At 40.4% G+C, this 19,672-nt stretch overlaps 1 protein-coding gene across 3 annotated transcripts in view; it reads right to left on the bottom strand.

The window, feature by feature from the left end:
- Positions 1-19,672, bottom strand: part of LOC141771411 (uncharacterized) — a 64,901-nt gene that overhangs the window by 25,030 nt on the left and 20,199 nt on the right. For all 3 annotated transcript variants that reach the window (XM_074641672.1, XM_074641674.1, XM_074641673.1), the window contains 2 exons: positions 16,943-17,472; positions 17-94 (listed from right to left, as the gene is read on the bottom strand). In XM_074641672.1, the coding sequence (XP_074497773.1) occupies positions 17-94; positions 16,943-17,472 (608 nt within the window). The remainder of the gene's footprint in view (positions 1-16; positions 95-16,942; positions 17,473-19,672) is intronic.

Raw genomic sequence — 19,672 nt, 5'->3', positions numbered from 1 at the left:
CTGGTTGTCTCCTTACCTGAGAATTTCACCTTGAAGCTTCTCTTTTCCAAGTAACTGCTCTGCCTCCTCCTTCGTGGTAGCCGCTACAGCCAGCCTGTCAAGGAAGAAGAAGAGAACAGAAGAATGAGGATGAAGAGCCGTGAGCAATATTCACTCATTAGAGGACCTAAGCCTAATGTAATGCCACTGCACTCCCATGGGGTAAAATGAGCTTATAGATGATGCAACTTTAATGATAGAGAGCAGAGGATGATCGTGATGAAATGGAATGAGATGAAAAATTTAAATGTTCCTCAGAGGTAATTGATCTAAAGAGATGCCCCCTCCTGCTCATCTTATCTAGTTTCAGATAATTTAATACATAATAAATTATTATTTGAATATGAGCAGAGTCAGCAATGCATAAAGGCAATGATTAATAGGGTTGAAGTGCAAAATAGAGATAAAAAAAAAAAGTGAATTACTCTGAAAGTGCTACAGATTTTGAGAGTAGCTTGGAGGTCCAGACATGATATCAGACTGAGTCTGTCCTTATACCCATTACCCACACTTGCAGTGTACATATTCATGAGTCGAAAAAGTAGCCTACATCTGCAAAATGCCAACACGCAGGACACTTAACCCTCACTTGATGCACACTTAACCGGAGCAGTTGTCAGAGCTAGGAGTATCCCATAATTCACTATGGTCTACTGCACCACCCCAGTCCAGTTGTTGGCGGTAATGCGTCCATAAGATAGTTTTATGGCCAACAATAATCTAATAAAGGAAGTCTGAGGAAGAGCTTGGTGCTCGAAACGTTACAGCATAATAAAAATCCTTCTAACGGGAGCTATTTAGTGTGCAGATCTATCTGTTTTATTCTGCTATATTTCTTTTATCCAGCACCGATCATATTGGACACTGGATGTGCGTGTCTTACTGTGTTTTATTCAACAATAATCTACAGACATGAAGAAGTTAAAATTTATGACATGGACTGTGTTCCAAATTCATACTTTTTTTTTTTTTTTTACTTTTAGTACATACTGTTGCATGCAGTATGCACACAATTGGGACATACTACTTCGTCATAACATTGTGCCATAAACTTTGACCCTCTTGCTCATATGGTGCCTTCAAATGAAACTTGTGAGTTTGTGTTTACAACATGGGAAGTCGTGTACACATTATGCTTGGCGTTAAGTCGTGAGAACACCGCTGCTAGGCAACGTCAATATTAACATATAATCAGATACATTCTATCACGAAGCTATGTGAAGGAGTTGAGCAATCAAGATAAAGTCAGATATTGAGGCTACAGGTTAAAAATGTTTTTAATGTAGTCCTGCTGAGTCAACAGAGAAATACTATAATAGGCATAATCTATAATAATTCTAATAATAATAATAATCTATAATTTGAAGGTGTAGAGGAGATGTTTCCAAGATATTGATGCTAGTGATTGTGATGTGCAGGAGCTTATGTGATTTGTTCTGTCTGTACGCTGACGGATCTCTGTGGTGAACTTACACGTTACTGATTTGAAATAACATTATATTAAACTATAATAAGGTGAATTATGTCAGTAATAGCCTGATGAAACAGCTTAAATTCTCTATGTAGGAAAAGCCCTGAAATACATAACAATCCAAAGCAACAGAAAGAGTCTAAATTCATGCTGTTGCTCCAGCCGTGTCAAATTCAGTTGGTGTAGTAGGTCAAGTTATCTTAAAAATATCTGATGATATACGCTAACTGCTGAATAGACAGCAGGCAATCTACATAGATAGACTTGTCCTGCTCGCCAGGTTGCAGTAACAATGTCAATGTGTTGACATGTTATGTCGAGGACACATACAGAGTCAAAAGAAAGACACGCACACATGATGATAAGTATTTAGCTGATGCTGTGGCACCTTACATTTTCTATTTTTACTCCAGTGGGGAATTAACTGGCATCATAATCTAACTACAGTTAGTGACCACAAAACACAAGCAGTTTTAGGGAAAGACAATCTAAGCTTAAAGGTCCATTTACTAATGATTCAGAGCTTTTAATCGCTATTTTTTTTTGTCACCCGACTAAAAGTTCATATTTCGGTCATGTGATGTCATAGCTGAATGAAGATCCAGCTAAAAGCTCATCATTAGTAAGTGGGCCTTTCATCTTCAATTATCTTCACCACATATTGTTCCCAAAGGTCAAGACTGATCATCCATGCACAGAGCTGCAGTCTTTCTTCATGCTGTGTTGGTTGCATTCTGATTTGTGAAACATAACGGAGGTGCAAAATCGCAGTTTGCATGTGTGTGTGCAAGTGTGAGCATTTTAAGGACTGAAACGGACAAGTGCAATTGTTTTGATGCAAAGTCTAATTTCTCTGCTGAGAAATTGAGCATTTTTTTGTGTTTGAAAACATTTTATATATGTCCTTGAATGTTGGTTCTGTGTTCTTTCGAGTCATATATTTATGTTGCTATTTAAGGCTTAACTTAAAGGACCAGTGTGTAACAATTAGAGGAATCAATTGGCAAAAATGGAATATAATATACTTTGTTTTCTTTAGTGTATAATCATCTGATAATAAGAGTCATTGTGTTTTCGTTAGCTTAGAATGAGCCGTTTAGATCTACTGCACATACGGAGCGGGTCCTCTTCACGGAGTCCGCCAATTTTTCAACAGGAGCCCAGAACAGACAAACCAAACTCGTAATTTTTCCTGCTTGGGCCGGAGTCGATAACGTTACTCGCTGCCGCCGTTCTCTCTCTCTCTTGCTTCACCACTCACTTCCCACGTACACACACACTCTACGCACTGGCTCTGCCCCAAATGACCTACGCTACTCTTACAACAACTGGCTCTAGAGAAGGCCATTCACGCTTTTACGTCGGCCACCGTAGTTCTTCTACACGCTTGGCACACGGGAGAAGATTCAGTTGGATGCAATCTCCTCGCCTCACCGCTAGATACCGCCAGATCCTACACACTGGACCTTTAACAAGATTTTTATTTGCGAGAGACCAATCTGGTTAAATAAATGTCAAATAAAAAAATACATATTTTCTCTTTATCTGTGGGATAAACTCTGTATGAACTGCATGTACAGATGGACAGTTGACAGCAGTGTGCGGTACAAATGGTTAAGTATGCATGTTTCTAGTAATCCTGTCTGTGTGTGTGTGTGTGTGTGTGTGTGTGGGTGGTGTGTGGGTGTGAATGAGCGCATGTTTACAAGTTAATAAGTATGCGTGTAATTGTGGTTTAGCTGATGTATGTGTCTCTGTGTGAGACAGAGCAAGCTAGACTTTTCCGTAAGCATTTTAGCCTGTCTGTTTGTATGTTTGCCACTTTCAGACCAAGTCAGGGTGATCCTGTGATCCTGTGTGTGCTTGTGCCCGTGCATGTGTGTGTGTAATGTGTACTTGTGCGTGCATGCCTTTGCTTTTCGAGTGATGGCAGCCCAGACTCCCACTGTTCACCCATCTGTCCCCACCAGTCCCAAAGCGAGATCAGAAAGAACATTGCCTCGAGAGGGGTGTGTGTGTGTGTGTTTTTGTGAACGTGTGTGTGTATTTCGTGTGTGTGTATTTTGTATACGAATCTGTGTGCTTTGTATGCGTGAGCCTGAGCTCCTGTTCCCAGGGCAGTGGCTGTCAGTGGAATAACTAGGTAGCACAGTGCCAGTGAGTGCGTGCCAGATTAGAGTACCCCCTACCAGCAGCCCAAATCAACTGCCTCATCAGGACATGTCACACACACACACACACACACACACACACACACACACACACTGACACACACACACAGTCGTGCACTCAACACGGATCTGCCAGCCACAGTGTTATGGTGACCTACCGAGTCAAATGTTTTCTCTTCTGGGGTGTGCATGTGTCAAAGGGTTTACCAGTTTCGTGCTCCTTCATATTTTCAGAGATTTGGATTGAAGGTCAAAGCTAGTGGGCTTATTTTCAGCCCCAGGCTGTGTACAAAATGTTCTGCAACATTATGTCTGTTTATCCTAGTTTTAGTACTGGGCTAAAACTCACTTTTGCTTGCCCTGGACATCCTTCCCCTTCGTATCTGATTTTGCATATCAACCTACATCTAAAAATAATATCTTCAAGGCCCCTCTTTGCTTTACTGGCTTTAGTTGTTTGTGATGTTTTATTTCTGATATTTTAATGTGAACAACAACACTTGCTGCTTCATCTGTTATTATTTTTCTAGAAGCACAACCACACTGGGAATCATCAGTGGTGCCTTCAAAACATACAGCCAATACTAATTTGGTGTAATTCCTTGTTTAGCCACAAGAGACCATCTCTCAACAGTGATCACACACTGGAGCTGCAACACAAGTTTATGTCAAGCATTTATTGTTGCAGGCTTTTTGGCATTGGTTCATATAGATGGATTAAGTGATAACTTATGAGTGAATTTCCTGTCCTCATTAGAAGGGACATAAAAGCTTACCCCATATCAAAGTGTCATCTGTTCACCCACTGCGTGTGTGTGCATTTATGTGAGTTGAAAGACTGTTTTGATCAACACAATGGCAGGACATTCAGAGCTAAAAGCTATTTTACTTTGCAGTATGTAGGATTCGGCGGCATCTAGTGGTGTGGTTGCAGATTGCAACCAACTGAGTACCCCTCCGCTCACTTTAAATATCAAACTAAGCGCTCTACAGATATTGAACGTCATCTTTTCTTGTAAAATGTCCAGTGTAATCGCTCACACTGGTGTTAATCGGTGTCAAAATGTCCTTACTGTGACATCCCTAGCTCTCACTAGAGCCAGTGTTTGGTTTGTCCGTTCTGGGTTACTGTAGAAACTTGGCGGAGCAACATGGTGGACTCCGTGAAGAGGACCTGCTCCCTATGTAGATATGAAGGGCTCATTCTAAGCTAACGAAAACACAACGATTCTTAGTTTCAGGTGATTACAAACTAATGAATTTATAGTTATGAATATTATATTCCATTTCTGCAAATAGATCCCCCGAAATGTTACACACTGTTTCTTAAACTTTAAAAAGCTGAAAACATATTTTAGGCTTGTCAAAGACTCGTTAAATGCTCTGATGAGAACTTAAAGGTCACCTATTATGCAAAATGCACTTTTCCATGTCTTTTAAACATCAATATCTGTCCCCAGTGTGTCTACAGGCCACCATAGTATCATAAAAGACCATCCTCTCTCTTTTTCTCCTCCTCCGTTTGTCCGGAAATGGGTGCAGAAAAAAAAATCGCTTTTTTTCCTTCTCTTCTGACGTCATTAGAGAAATGCAAGCCATGTAAGGGTTTCCTGGTCGAACCAGAGAGAACCTTCAGTAGCTGACCCCGCCCCACAGCGCGTCACTGTCTCTCCTCCTCAACCTAACTTGAGCAAAGTCTGCAAGAACCAGCAGAACAGGCTTCATGTACTCCCATCATCTAAATATAACATGTTCTTTCACAAAGGCTTTCTGTAATTACACTGTTTAAACAGATGATATTTATATATTATATATATTTGATGTCATGCATGTAGCAGAGTACAGGTAGTAAATAGTGACTTGTAAGCAACACAACACATTTCTGTTTCACAGTCAAACTTTATTTGAGTTGACAGATGACAATATTAATTATTCACAGCATTTGTAATCATCTCACCTGTTAGTTATGTGACATGGTACAGGAGAAAGTCTTTCAGCTCTGGTAAACTATGGTAAGCTAAGCTCCGGTGGTCTGTAGTCATGGTAACACAGAGACAGCTAGTACTGTAAATAATATGCCATTACTCTGATCTTCCATACATTTATCTTTTAGCAGAAATAATGAACTGACTACTGTTTCACATCTTCTATTTTCCACCCTGATGGTCGCTGTGTTTACACACCGTGTCATAGCGGTAGCATGTAGCTAACCGTTAGCATGTAGCTACATGCTAACGGTTAGCTCTGTATCTCCCATCTGCTTTCAGCTATCTGCTCTCCTCTGGGATGATTCTGTCGGTCATTTCTCACAGATGGATCTGTAAAGACAGACGTAAAACAGAGTGTATGTTTACGGTTTACAGAGTTGATGCATGAGGTAAACACTGAGTTAACTAACAGAGCTATAAATAGTATTATTTACCTGAGAGAAACCGTCAGGAGAACCTGGAATCTGGACCGCAGATGTTCATCATGTGTCGCCGATTTCTGATCAGATTCCTCCGGTAACGTGCGCTGGGTGAAGTTTCTGGTTTATAAACTTTAAAGTGGTTTATAAGCTCTATTCTAGCTGCTATCTCTCCACTCGTCTCTCGAGAGAGAGCTTCTCCGGGAGGGAGGGGGAGGGTGACGCTGTTGTTGTGAGGAAGTTTGATTGACAGAACACGCTGACCAATCAGAGCAGAGTGGGAGGAGACAGGCTGTGAATCAGTGGTTTTCAGACAGAGGCTGAATTAGGCTCTGAGGCAGGCAGACTCAGGCTGCAGTATGAGAAGAATAAAGGGTTTTTTGAACATTGCAGCATGTAAACATGTTCTAGTGCAACATTAAAATACATCTATGAACCTGGAAATGAGCATAATATGTGACCTTTAAAGCAGTCAATGCCTCTTAAATTAACCATAATGCTTTACAGCAAATGTCCTGTGTGTGTGTGTAGTGTGACACCTGTCTGTATATATTTTGTTTTCAAGCTATCTGGTAACCATGTCGGGGATGCCATAACAATGATTGTGATCATCACAACAGCGCGCAGGCACACACACAAAGTACAAGCAGAAACAATGATATCATATTATGGCTAACCGCATGAACTAGAAGGTTATGAGGATGCATCTGTCCTCCAGCTTGTCAATTTGAATTCAAATTCAGAAGAGCAACGTGTCTCTGTGTTTCATTTGTATGTGTGGGTTGCTATGCTACTGCTCCAATGTGTTATTGTTGATTACCAAATAAACTTTGTCATATCGAGTGTGTGTGTGTGTGTGTGTGTGTGTGTGTGTTCTTGACACACACACACACACATTAATATCCTTGTTTTTGTTTATCTAGTTGTCATGAGCCCCACGGTAATGTTGAGCCACCATTAGAGCTGAAGAGAGGTCATCCTCTCTTCCTCTCCAATGCTACTAAGATATACACAACACACAGTAGTGTGCGTGTGTGTGTGTGTGTGTGTGTGTGTGTGTGTGTGTGTGTGTGTGTGTGTGTGTGTGTTAGCCTGTCTGTTTGATGTGGTAATGTGAACTTGAAGTTGGATCTATGCTAATGCATCACATGCTGGCTTTGATGGCTGTTTGACTCTGTACATAGTAGACTTGACATTTTACCTAACACACGCACACACACACACACAAAAAGAGAGAGGGAGAGAGGGTATAGTGATTTGTATATTGTTTCTGCGGTTGCTAGTGGAAACCAGAAACTGAAATAAAACCACATGAGTACATTCTTAATTTGCCATAAAGCACTTCCTAGTTACTAACGGATACCTTTCTATTTGTCTTCCATCATTTGTGTCGACTTCACTCCCACTCTCACACCTGCTGCAAGGCTTCTTATCACTGTTACCATCCACCCCCAGGTGTGTGCATGTGTGTGCATGTGTGTGTGTGCTCTCACACATTTTTATGATTCATAAGTCATAACTGCCAAGTATAATTTTTGTTACTGTGCACAGGAGTGACTATCTTATCCATTGCAAGTGTATACAAGTGTGTGCAGGCGCACACACACACACACGCGCTCACACAGATACAAATACATCACACTCCCACACACACACAGTGAGGTAGAGACGCAAACAGACTCACACCCAGAGTCACTGTTTGGATCAAGACTGAGATCAGCCAGCCAGAAAGAAGCAAACAGAGCGTATTAAATTCCCAGACATGTCTCTCAACGCCATAAGCATGTGCACAAGTTACATGATATGTTTCAACCTGTCTTCAGTTAGAGGAGCTTTGTCTATCCATACCGGTTTATCAGTGTCTTCTACCAAGGGGTAGTTTTTACCTTTGGTAAGTTTTGATTGATATTGACATGACCTAACAGCTCATCCAAACAGAAAGATAGAAAGAAAAAGCGAAAAATGCGATGACATGGGATTAACCAGTGGGCAACCTCCGAGTCTGTAAAGTGAAGCCAAAGCAGAAGTGCCTTAAACTTGCATTCTTTCTAGCAACCTGCAGGGGGCGACTCTGAAGTCTGATTGTATAGAAGTCTATGAGAAAATGACCTATTTTCTCATTTTATTTATTACCTCAATAAACATTGTAAACATGAGTTTATGGACTCAATCACTAGTTTCAAGTCTTCTGCAATACAGCATGATGTTCATTTAGTAAATTATGGTCCCATTTAGAGTCAAAAAGACCATAAAGCAGGATATGCTTCAGGGCGTGACTTCCTTGTGATTGACAGGTCGCTTCCACGGTGTTGTCCGATCTGGGAGTTGTCAATGTGATCTTCTTACAACTTTAACCCTTTCACAGTATTTTTCAGTTCATGAAAGTGAATTGTAACCTTTTTGGTCGCCTGAAAATTTGTTTTCAATGTTCAGGTGTACTTAGCTCCAACCTCTCGTGCCACTTCTGGTTGCAAAAAACAAAGATGACGATGGACAAATACAACAATGGCGGCTTCAAAACAGCAGTCCACAAACCAATGGGTGACGTAATGGTGACGACGTCCACTTCTTATATACAGGCTATGGGATTAACCTATGCTTAGTATTTGCCAAATCCAGTCATCAAATACTTAATCCTTACGAATCCCTTACGAAATTAGATTTTGCTTTTTAAAGGTGCTAAATGCGAGATTGGAGCATTTCTATTGCCTCCGCACGGCTCTCAACATGGTGACAGCTGAGCCGGTGGCTCGCAGCTAACGGTGCTAACAGCGCTAACAGTGTTAACATGAGGGTGAACCGAAGGGTGGGGGCTATGCTTCCGCAACGGCGCTGTCGGTCGGGACGGCGTTATCAGCTGTAACCACTGTATGAAAGCAGTGCAGAGCGGCAGCCGTAAGCTAGCCGGCTATGTCAGCAAAGCACAGAGAAACTCGGATTACAACACACACAGAGGGAGAGTGACTTCCTTCTCTGCTCAGGGAGACATTACTCGTCTATATCTTTACATAGCAAATAGTTGTTTGCTGCTATATTAATGCTCTGGGTACCATATAGAGCACCTTTAAAGTTTACGAGTAACTAAAGTCAGTAATCACCTTTTGTTGGCTGAGACAGCAAAAAACAGTTTTGAGTGGCAGCTTAATTAACGTTCACAGCCTGTAGCAACAACTCGAAAATGAGGTGAACAGCACATGATATGAAATGTTGATTAAAGGCATCTGACGCTTTGAAATAACAGGTGTACCATAGTGTGGTAAGAGCAGAGCGTCACCAGTGTAACAGCAGCAGCGTCAGTCCTGTATTGATTAAAATAAAAGCATATTTGCGTAGACAGGGTGTTGCTTTGCACAGGAATCTGGGAGTAGTCATAGATTCTGACCTGGAGAGACCTATTGCTACAGCTGAAAAACTAATACATGCCTTCGTCACCAGTCAGTTAGATTACCGTAAAGGTCTGCTTCCTGGTTTAGCCCAAAAAAATCTGCATTTGTTCAGAAGCAGCTGCCAGGATCCTGACAATGATAAAGAGAGTAGAACACATGATATATTTCTGACCTGCTTGTACAATATGAAACAGCCTTTTAGATCCTCTGCAAAACATTTGCTTGAGTGAGAACACAGATTGGTGAAGCTTCATTCAGTTACTATGGGCTGCACTTGTGGGACAAATTACCAGAGGATCCAATGTGTGCTCCAACTTTGACCGCCTTTAAAAGCTGGATTAAAACCCTCTTGTTTTCTGCTGCCTTCTACTGTTGTGTTTATCTCTTTTATTTCTTTATTTTCATTTTCATTTTCAGTATTTGCTCCCCATTTTGCCAATTGCCAGTGTTACTATCAATGAGTGTGTAATGTAATTCACACCCTGAATAAATTAGGGGTGTTTGAAAATATGGAAAACATTGTTTCGTGATACTGTGTCAATTCTCAAAAACGCTGTATTGATGTTTAATTAATAGTTTACATGCAAAGATAGACTCAGTTAATACTTTATTTTATTTGCAAAGAGCATATGCTGGTGTGTGCTTACAGGATCGCAATATATCGCAATATACTGAATTGTAACCCCTGTATCATGTGTATCGTATCACCAGATTCTTGCCAATATATTGCCCTAGAATAAATAATAAATCTGTTGAGCTATAGGCAGTTTTGCACATGTGGCGCCAAATAATAGTGTATATTTACCAGCTAGTAGTTGCATTACATCCCCTTCATCTCAGTGAAGTGTACTTATCTTGATTGATGGACAATGTCAGAAATTCTTGTCTATTTGCCTTTGAGAAACGTTGGCATCAAGTTGAATGCCATATCAAAGTCAAAATTACTACTGGGATGTAGACATGAACTGTATTTACAAATCATAAATTAACTATGACGTAAATATGTGTATTTCTCTCTCTTTCCTTTCTCTTCAGCCGATCAAAATATCTCCTGCTCATCAGTGTCTGAACTTGTCTAGCAGGTGGCATTTTAAAATCAGGTTTAATTGCACTCTGCACATTACTACCCTTCTCACCCTGTTTTCTTCTGTCATACGCCTGTCATCCACACACAAACTCTCCCATGTCACGAACACACACACTGTCTGAGAGGTGGCATTTTAATCAGGTTTGGTTTGTGTGGAGAGTGTGTTGTTATCGAGCTACCAGTCAGACTCTCCCACTACACTCACCCACACACACACCACTTCTCTCGTCCTGTCAGACTAACACAGGATCAGCTAAGTCAGATATAGGAAGAAAGCAGGAAAACCTCTGTGTTGGGGTTTTGTTGTAGTTGTATGTGCAGGTAGATTAGTATTAGGATCTCTAAAAAAAAATGGTCCAAAAACAGTATCAGAAAAACATAGCACCCTGCTGGCCAGAAACCTTTACGTCCATTCCTGTAGAAAAAATCTACTGTCCTTTTATGGTAAATTACATAATATCCCAACAAAAGCTGTATTAAGTCTCTCAGAACGGGAGGGGGGGGGGCGTCAATCAAAAACGCATCTCACATAGTCATACTCCTGCTGTGTAGCCAGCCATTCAGAACATCCTCATTAACTCCCACTCGCATGCTATCTTTCTCTTTTTCTCTCCCTCCCTCTTTTGCCTTTTAATCTGTTCATTACCACCTGTGTGGGTGATGGTGTTCTGGCAAATTGCTGGTGTAAGTGTTTAGGGAGTGACAGAGAGAAAAAGAGAGAAGTGTGAAAGAGAGTAAATAGGAAATTCTAATGAAAAAAAAATTGCATATTTGAAGGCAAATGATCATTGAGATATATACAGAGAAATAAGGCAAATGATAACAAGCATCTGAGATGGGATAGATAAAGCAAGATATAGACAGTTAAAGGCAGAATGAGAAGGATTTGTCGGTTGCGGTTTGGAAACACAATATTAAAGTTCGCCCCGGCTCCCTAGCTCAACGGGGGTTGCGGTGCTTGTCAGCAGGTGAAAGCCGACCCCAGATTCACTCTCGTTCTGCATTTTTTTGGCATTGTGTCCGCCATTTTCGTAGTTTCCTCTTGGATGCGTGCGTACAATCTGGCACCTTGTCGCTACGTTGTTATTAGGGCTTAGTATCGGTACTTGATATCTTTAAGGTATCGACCGAAACAACCCAGTGCCAAGTAGTATCAAAACTTCTCCTGTCAAACGATACCTGCAATCGATCCTTTTCGTGCCCAGATCTAGAAAAAGATGACTGTTTTGCTTGCAGCAAATCAACGCGAGCATTCTTTGATTTATTACGATGTGTGATTGGCCCACTACTACAGCAGCTACAACCCATACAGGCGGGATTGCCTGCCTGCACACAGCTCTGAACACAGAGATGTCTGAGCCGGCGGCTAGCAGTGCTGATAGAGCTTACATTTAACCTGGGGGTAACCAGAGGGTGGGCGTTATGCTTCCACAACATCACGGGCCCACCACTGTGGGTCGGGGGACGGCATTAGCTAGTCAGTGGGACACACACAGCTTCCATTCACATGATGGGTATCGAATGAAGTACTCTATTGGTATCGGTATCACTTTAAGGGCAGTGGTATTGGTACTGGCATCATACGTTTTTAGATGATACCCAGCCCTAGTTGTTATAGATGTTGACACCCAGAAACTTTCCAAACACAACAAATGAAAAGAAAAGAGAAAATACAGGCAGGATGCAGGGTCTGTGCAGATACAGACACCACCACACACTTGTAGTGGATCATTAAGTGATTATTGAGAGGTATTATGTTTGTATGAGTCTACTGTATTATTGTTTTTTAGTTTTTTTTCAGGAAAATCCTACTCATTGTGCTTCAAAGAAAGTCAAAGAAAGAACTAAAGAAAAACCGCATAAAAAGATAGAAAGACAAAAAAGACAGAAAGAGTAAGCAGGAGAGAGAATCCACTGCTGTGAGTCCATGCTGGCCTCTCACACATCACTGTGTCGTGCATCATTATCTGACTGAACTTTGACCTCCTGACCCACGCTTGGCCCCAAGGCTCCAGAGCACAACTGTGTGCAGTGCGTGTTTGTGCGTGTTTGTGTGTGTGTGTGTGTGTGTGTGTGTGTGTATGTGTGTGTGGTTGAGTGTGTTTTTGGCTCAATAAAGAGGCAGTGTATGTGAGAGATAATCAGCTTACATTAGAGCAGATAGTGGATTGGCTCACCAGTCTACCATACACAGAACAACATACGGACAACCTGCAACCCAGCAAGCCATCTGAGCATACCGGCTGTGGCCTGCACATACACTACACGCACACACAAACAAAATTAAAGCTAAATATCCACGATTTACCAATCCATACTGGATGTTTGAGCTCGGCTTTGACGTTTTTGTACTGCCATCTCTTGTTATATAGTGCCCAAAATATACACACAGATGTGAGAATTCTGTGGGGCGAATTCACAAAAGGATTGTGAGACTTTTGCGGGCGCTTAACCGACATAAAATAAGAAAAAAGAAAAAAAAAGATGATATATTATATATTATTATATATATTTAAATTAGGTAATATGCATACATTTGGCGCAAAATTGGCCCGTCTATACAAAAACAGTTCAATACGCAAAGATCAGCACTAATAGCCACACCCAGTAAAATTATTAGTGTCTTCAGAGAGTTGGTGATAACTGAAGCACATTTATACTGACATACTGTTTCTCTCTGTAACGTTTAAATTCCTGGCATAAAGTTGTGAGGAATGCCTCTGCACCTCATCTGTCAGGACCTGTAGCTCGCGGTCAGAAAATTTAATTTCTGTTTTTCTCTCTGCCATTGTTCTGCCTACTGTGTTCTTGGCACAAAGGCAACATCTATACTTTTCTACGTGGATAATTGCAATCAGGCACAAAAAAGGGTAAATTGCACTCAGCTGCAAAACTTCATGGGCATGTTTGCCCTGTAATATCAGTAGTGCAATATCTTGAATCCGTCCTTGAGGGGGGCAGATAGCGGTTGCAAGTGATGCGCAATTCATGCTGCTGTCGCAGCCACAATTGGCCGCAATCCATTCTTTGTGAATTCACCCTTGAGTGTGTAAAATGTATCCACTGTATAGCCAATGCCCTCAAATATCCCACAATGGAAAAAAAAAGTGGTACTGTATCCATGACATGTACAATACTTTCTGCTAACAATCCCACAATGCAGTGCACCACATTTTATAGGTATGAACATTACCGTTGTGCGACTCTACACCTGTCGGTGACGATGCAAAATGACTAAAAAAGTACTATTGAGTGTCTATTACATAGAAAAGGGTGATTGATGATTTTTAGTAGAGTGACACTACTTTTTGTTCCATTTTGGGAATTTTTGAGGACTCTATATGCAACATAAGTTTCATAATCAGAATTTGGACATTCAAATAAAATTGCAAAAGGTACAAACAGTGCACTATTTAGTAAATGGAGAGTAATTTTGGACATAGCCCTGATCTCCAATTTTCTCAAATCTCCAATTTTCAGAAAATATTTAAACAGTCAGTGTATGAAATTCTGTCAAATTAAAACTTGATAACTTTGTAATTCTACCAGCCATGATGAATAGTAACAATGCAAACCACTTATAACCCTCATGTATGTGGATGGCCAACGTCTATCTTTTTAAGCTCTGAAGTTATGACAAGGCCTACCTGAGGGTTATACAAAAATAAAACAAGGTGAGGCTGCAGGTGTGCGTGCATTGTGGCATGCAATTGTGCGACTAGGGCAGTTTCAGATTGGTGTCATTGTTTTATATGTCAACAGGACGGTCTTTAGATGTTGTGGGCTATTCATAGCATTCCCATGAGTCACGGCATGCGATCATTTCATACATGCAAACGTAATTTAATCTTTGATGGCTGTTTGATTAACAAACACCTGCTATTTGATTGCCAACATTTTAAAGCTGATGAAACACAACAGGAATCTTCACCACCTGCGTGCGCACATGTGTATACTTAATGTGGGTAGATAAACAACACACACAAACCTACTTTTGATGCTGATAATATGTAGAGCACATGACTTGAACTTTCTCTGAAACTAGGCGTACTAAGTGGAAAAAGTAAAATACAACAGTATCTCTACCATCATCTTCCTAATTTTACTGCACAAGAAAACACACACACACACACACACACACACACACACACACACAAGTACAATTAAGTAAATAAATAAAGTGTAAATGAAACAAACAAAATTTGTCTTTGTATACAGTATGCTTTTTGAAACTAAATGTGATGTACTGAATTGCTTTTGTGCTTTTGCTATATAAAGAAGCTTTGACAGTAATGAGCGTACTGAGATAAATAGATACCTATGATATACCACTTATTTATAACACTATTTTTGGTGTACACTTACATTCCCTATAATAGCTTTGTACAACCCCCAGAGAACATGACTGAACATGCTGTATTCAGCTGAGATACAGAACATGTGTAGGTGGGGAGAGAAATAGCAATGAATGATGGCGTAGTAACGAAGAGGAAAGGAAAGAGCTACACCCATTATTTCAAATCATAACATGCCACACGGCTCTGTTGTATTCTGGTCTATTAACACCACCGTCAATGAAGGAAATAGTCTTTTAATTTCCACCACTGTGACTGTTTAATGTTGAGCATCGAAAGAAGCCCTTCCTCTTTTATTCTGAGGATCTGAGACTTACGCTTTAACCTTCCAGCCAGCCATACAGATCAGACACTACTCAGCCGCCAAAACAAATTGACAATATGCCAGTATCAAAAAGTGTCCTCATGTCATATACAGACTGATATGGCCCAGTATTTTAACCTCACCCCATTAATTGGAGAGGGCGCAGACCAATCAGCCAATAAAATGGTCTGTCACACACTGTTATCATAAAGCAATTCACAACAATCAAAGGACAAGTTGTTCCCATCAGAAGGGACACTGTGCACACTGTTTAGCATTAATTTTACCATCCATTATAAGATAACTAAAACCTTGGCTTACATCCCTTATTGATTAGGATGCCAAATGCTTTTTAAGAGTTGCAAGCCGCAACGTTGAACGTTTGATGTTATATAAAGCCTCAAGTCATAAGGCATGAAAGGAAGTAGTAAAAAATGTTATGAGGTCAGATATCAAAATTGCTTACAGTTGCTCTCCCAATGTTGCATGGAAAGTGTTACCAAAACGTAGGAAAAAAAACAAGTAATTCATCACATGCCTTTATGCTTTCCTCCCAAAAATTGGGCTCATGGCTGAGAACTTACTACACAGTATAAATGCTGTATATCTAACTTATCTCCTATTATCATCCTATAAGCAAGTCATACAGTATGTAACTATTTTGTATTGGTGATGTATGTTTTGTGGTAAACATAGTTTTCTTTGATGAATCAATGAATGATGAATTAATCGCAAATTAATCGCACATTTGTTATCTGTTCAAAATGTACCTTAAAGGGAGATTTGTCAAGTACTTAATACTCTTATCAACATGGGAGTGGACAAATATGCTTGCTTAATGCAAATATATGTATATATGTATTATTGGAAATCAATTAATGAAACAAGCACTGACAAATATTGTCCAGAAACCCTCACAGGTACTGCATTTAGCATAAAAATATGCTCAAATCATAACAAATTCAAGCCCAACAGGTAACAACAGCTGTCCGTGTGTCAGTGTGTTGACTTGACTATGACTTACCCAAAACTGCATGTGATTATCATAAAGTGGGCATGTCTGTAAAGGGGAGACTCGTGGGTACCCATAGAACCCATTTTCATTCACATATCTTGAGGTCAGAGGTCAAGGAACCCCTTTGAAAATGGCCATGGCAGTTTTTCCTCGCCAAAATTTAGCGTTATTGCGTTAACTTTGCAGCCCTAGTTACCACTAAATATAAGTGACAAAGATATTTTCAATTCTCTGATAAAATGAGGAGGATGTTTGTCAAACATTGTGTTTACAAACACACTATTTCCTCCCATAATAAGCTAGACCCTGCTTACAACAGTGTGTTGAGTATGTTTGTTGTTGAGCAAAACAATTCCAGTAACCTAATAAATATTGTGAAACGGTTTCATGGAAATCAAATTGGGTCATTTGGAATTTAATCAGTACGTTTCCTGAAATAACTCACTTCCTTAGACGTATTACCGAGCCTTGTATATCTATTTTTCCTAGGTTTGGATGATGACAGTGGAATATATAATTATACATCAAGGTCTGTGTCAGAGATTCACATACACACACCAGCTACATGTCTGATTTGTCTGAGAGTGTGTTTGTGTGTTTTTGTACTAACAGCGTGACTCACAGGATAATTGCCCACATGAAGCCTGGCATTAGAGATCATTTCACACCAGGGACGGGAAGTACAGACAAACACACACAAACCTCACCTCTCTTCCAGCTGTTGGAAGTATTTTCTCAGCTCGTCTAAATTTTTATTGGCCTTTTGAAGTGCGTCACTCAGAACTTTCTCCCTCTCCTCAGACCTCCTCTCCAGCTCTTCTCGCTGCTTCCTCAGTGTCTCCTCCTCCAGGTCTCCCAGCTCTCTTCTAAGTCGTCTCTCTTTTTCTTCACAAATTTTCTGATACTCGTCTTTCATCTCTCGCCTCGTCTTCTCGTTCTTTTGTTCAAACTCCTCTCTCAGAGCTCTCTTTGTGTCTTTGTTCCTCTCTTCTAGCTCTTCTCTTGTGCTTTTCTCATTCTCCTCTGTCTGTCTCTGCACCTCCAGGTGGAACGCCCTCTCCCACTCCAGCCTGCCCAGCTCCAGTGCCTCTCGCTGGGCCTTCTCTCTCTGGGTGGTCTCTCTCAGTCCCTGGAGCTCTTCCTCCAACTGAGCGAGCCGGGTGTTGAGCTGATGGAACTCGTGGAAAATTAAGTAGCTTACACCGCAGTAACGACACACTGTCTCACTGCGCTCCATCTGAGGAGAAAATACACACACATTTGTTTTAAATGAGAGTAATAATATTAATTTAGAAGTAACTACAGAAGTACAACTAATTACAAAACCTCTGAAATTTAAAGCCCCTGAAAAATTGGTTATTGTATTATTTATTAAGAGTTTAACACACAGAAATCATCATGACTGTGTGGGTGTGGTTTGATCAGATTTGATTAAGCATAAGCAAACAACCTCACAACTGTCATCAGATTCTGATTTAAAAGTTTGCTAAAGCTGAAACTATTTGACATCAACTTGATCCATGCCCACTTTAAACACCCTCTTTATTTCTCATAGTTAAAAGATGATTGAAAATGATGTGTTTTCAAGGTTTAGAACAAAGCATTAACTACGTGCAAAAAGTGCAAATGAGGGTAAGTCTAGATTTGTAAAAAATATAATAATACGATGAGTCTTTCTCTAGCATAATATATTATCTATACAATCAAAAACTTGTGTAAGTAAAACTGTGCTGTATATTATATAAATCATGGTATGAATAAATAATAAAATAACTGTAACTTGCTCTTTATCAGTGAATGAAATTGAGTGTAGAAATAGCATTCACTCTTTTATTGTTTATGTATGGGGCCTTTACAACAGCAGTATCAAAGCTGTCTATAAAAACAGTTAGACTGACAACTACAGGCCCCATTATCCATCACAATCTGTTTCAACCGCTGGTGTCAAAAACATCTTTTTATCTGTCAGCAGTTCAAAGCAGAGGAACACAGATACTCTAATCCTTCCTTCAGATATTGTTTTTACTGCTGTCTGTTAGGGGGAAAAAATCATCTCCCAAAATTATCTTTCTTTCCCTGTGCGTGTCAGTGTATTCTCTCAAAGCTGTTGTCACTTCTTTCAGGCTTATGAGGGATAAGATCACATGCCCGAGCTTTCATCTTCATGATGATATGAGGCAGCTGATATTTGGATGACATGCTGACAGCTCCCATGTCAGAAAGCTCCAAATAGACTGCTACATGATGTAAACAAGGTGAAAGAAATGTGCAAACAAAGCTGGCATTCTTGGGAAGACAAGACAGATTATTTAATTACTGCTGTTAAGGCACAGTGGCCACATGATTGCCTTTGTCGATTTGGCCATCCACTTGTTTTGAGTGTGACTAAAATATTCCAAAACCTAATGACCAGAGTGACATGTAATCTGGTGTGCAATGATGAGAAAACTATTGATTTTGATTCTGCTGTGACCTTCTCTCCAGTGCCACATTCAGACCAGACTTGCCATTTTCTCATGAGCGTACCTTTTAAGCCGAATTCACACCACAGCAGTGGCTAAGTGCGGCCTTCGGCGAGCTGCCATGCAATGTCTATGAAAAGCTACGGCCCCTTGATTCTGTGGCAAAGTGCAGCCAAAGAAAAGTTGGGAAAAGTTCAGTTTTAGCGGCGAAGTGCGGCCAGAGAATAGCCGCGGCCAATCAGTAAACAAATCCTGTGACATGTTGACCAGTGTTACAAAGAATTTCTTCCCACCTGAAACACATGACTACGCTTCCTGGCTGCAAAAAAATTTGACTATTGTGGCGAGCCGCACTTCGCCGCTGCCTGGGGTAAATTTGTCATTAAACAGAGATTCATGTGGACATTCATGCTTCAAAAATAAACTAACTAATTTGTTTTGGTGACCCCATGACCTTTCCCCTTTGGCCTCTGGCCCAGAAGGTCATAGACTGATGGTAGTGATGTTTTTTGTGGAGTGTTTGATTACATATGTAAATATAAGACTATTTTGTGATATTGAAATCAACTAGGGCTGTCAAAGTTAACGCGATAATAACGGGTTAACGCAAATTCGTTTTAACGCCTCTAATTTATTTAATGCGTTAATGCAATCTATACTCGGATGACTTTAGTGTTTGGGAGTTCCATTGTCTTGTCCTTCGTGGTGATCTACAACTAAAACACAACAACAACAAATGCTAAGAGCCTAAACACAAGACAGCCTCTGTCGAAGGACAGAGATCAAAAGAATGGCAGCCACTATTTGAAAGTCTTTTTCCTGAAAGACACTGAGATGGGTTTCATTGAGTGAACCCTTGCTGTGGCGTCCTTTTCGCTCTCCCTCTGCCTCTCTTGTTTCCTTCATCTCCACAGTAAGAGAGAAATCAGAAAGAATGACAGGGTTTTAGACAAGACAGACAGACAAAACACACAG

This window comes from Sebastes fasciatus, chromosome 7 (assembly GCF_043250625.1).
Source record: "Sebastes fasciatus isolate fSebFas1 chromosome 7, fSebFas1.pri, whole genome shotgun sequence".
Taxonomy (NCBI): domain Eukaryota; kingdom Metazoa; phylum Chordata; class Actinopteri; order Perciformes; family Sebastidae; genus Sebastes; species Sebastes fasciatus.
This window is presented reverse-complemented; position numbering and strand designations above follow the sequence as displayed.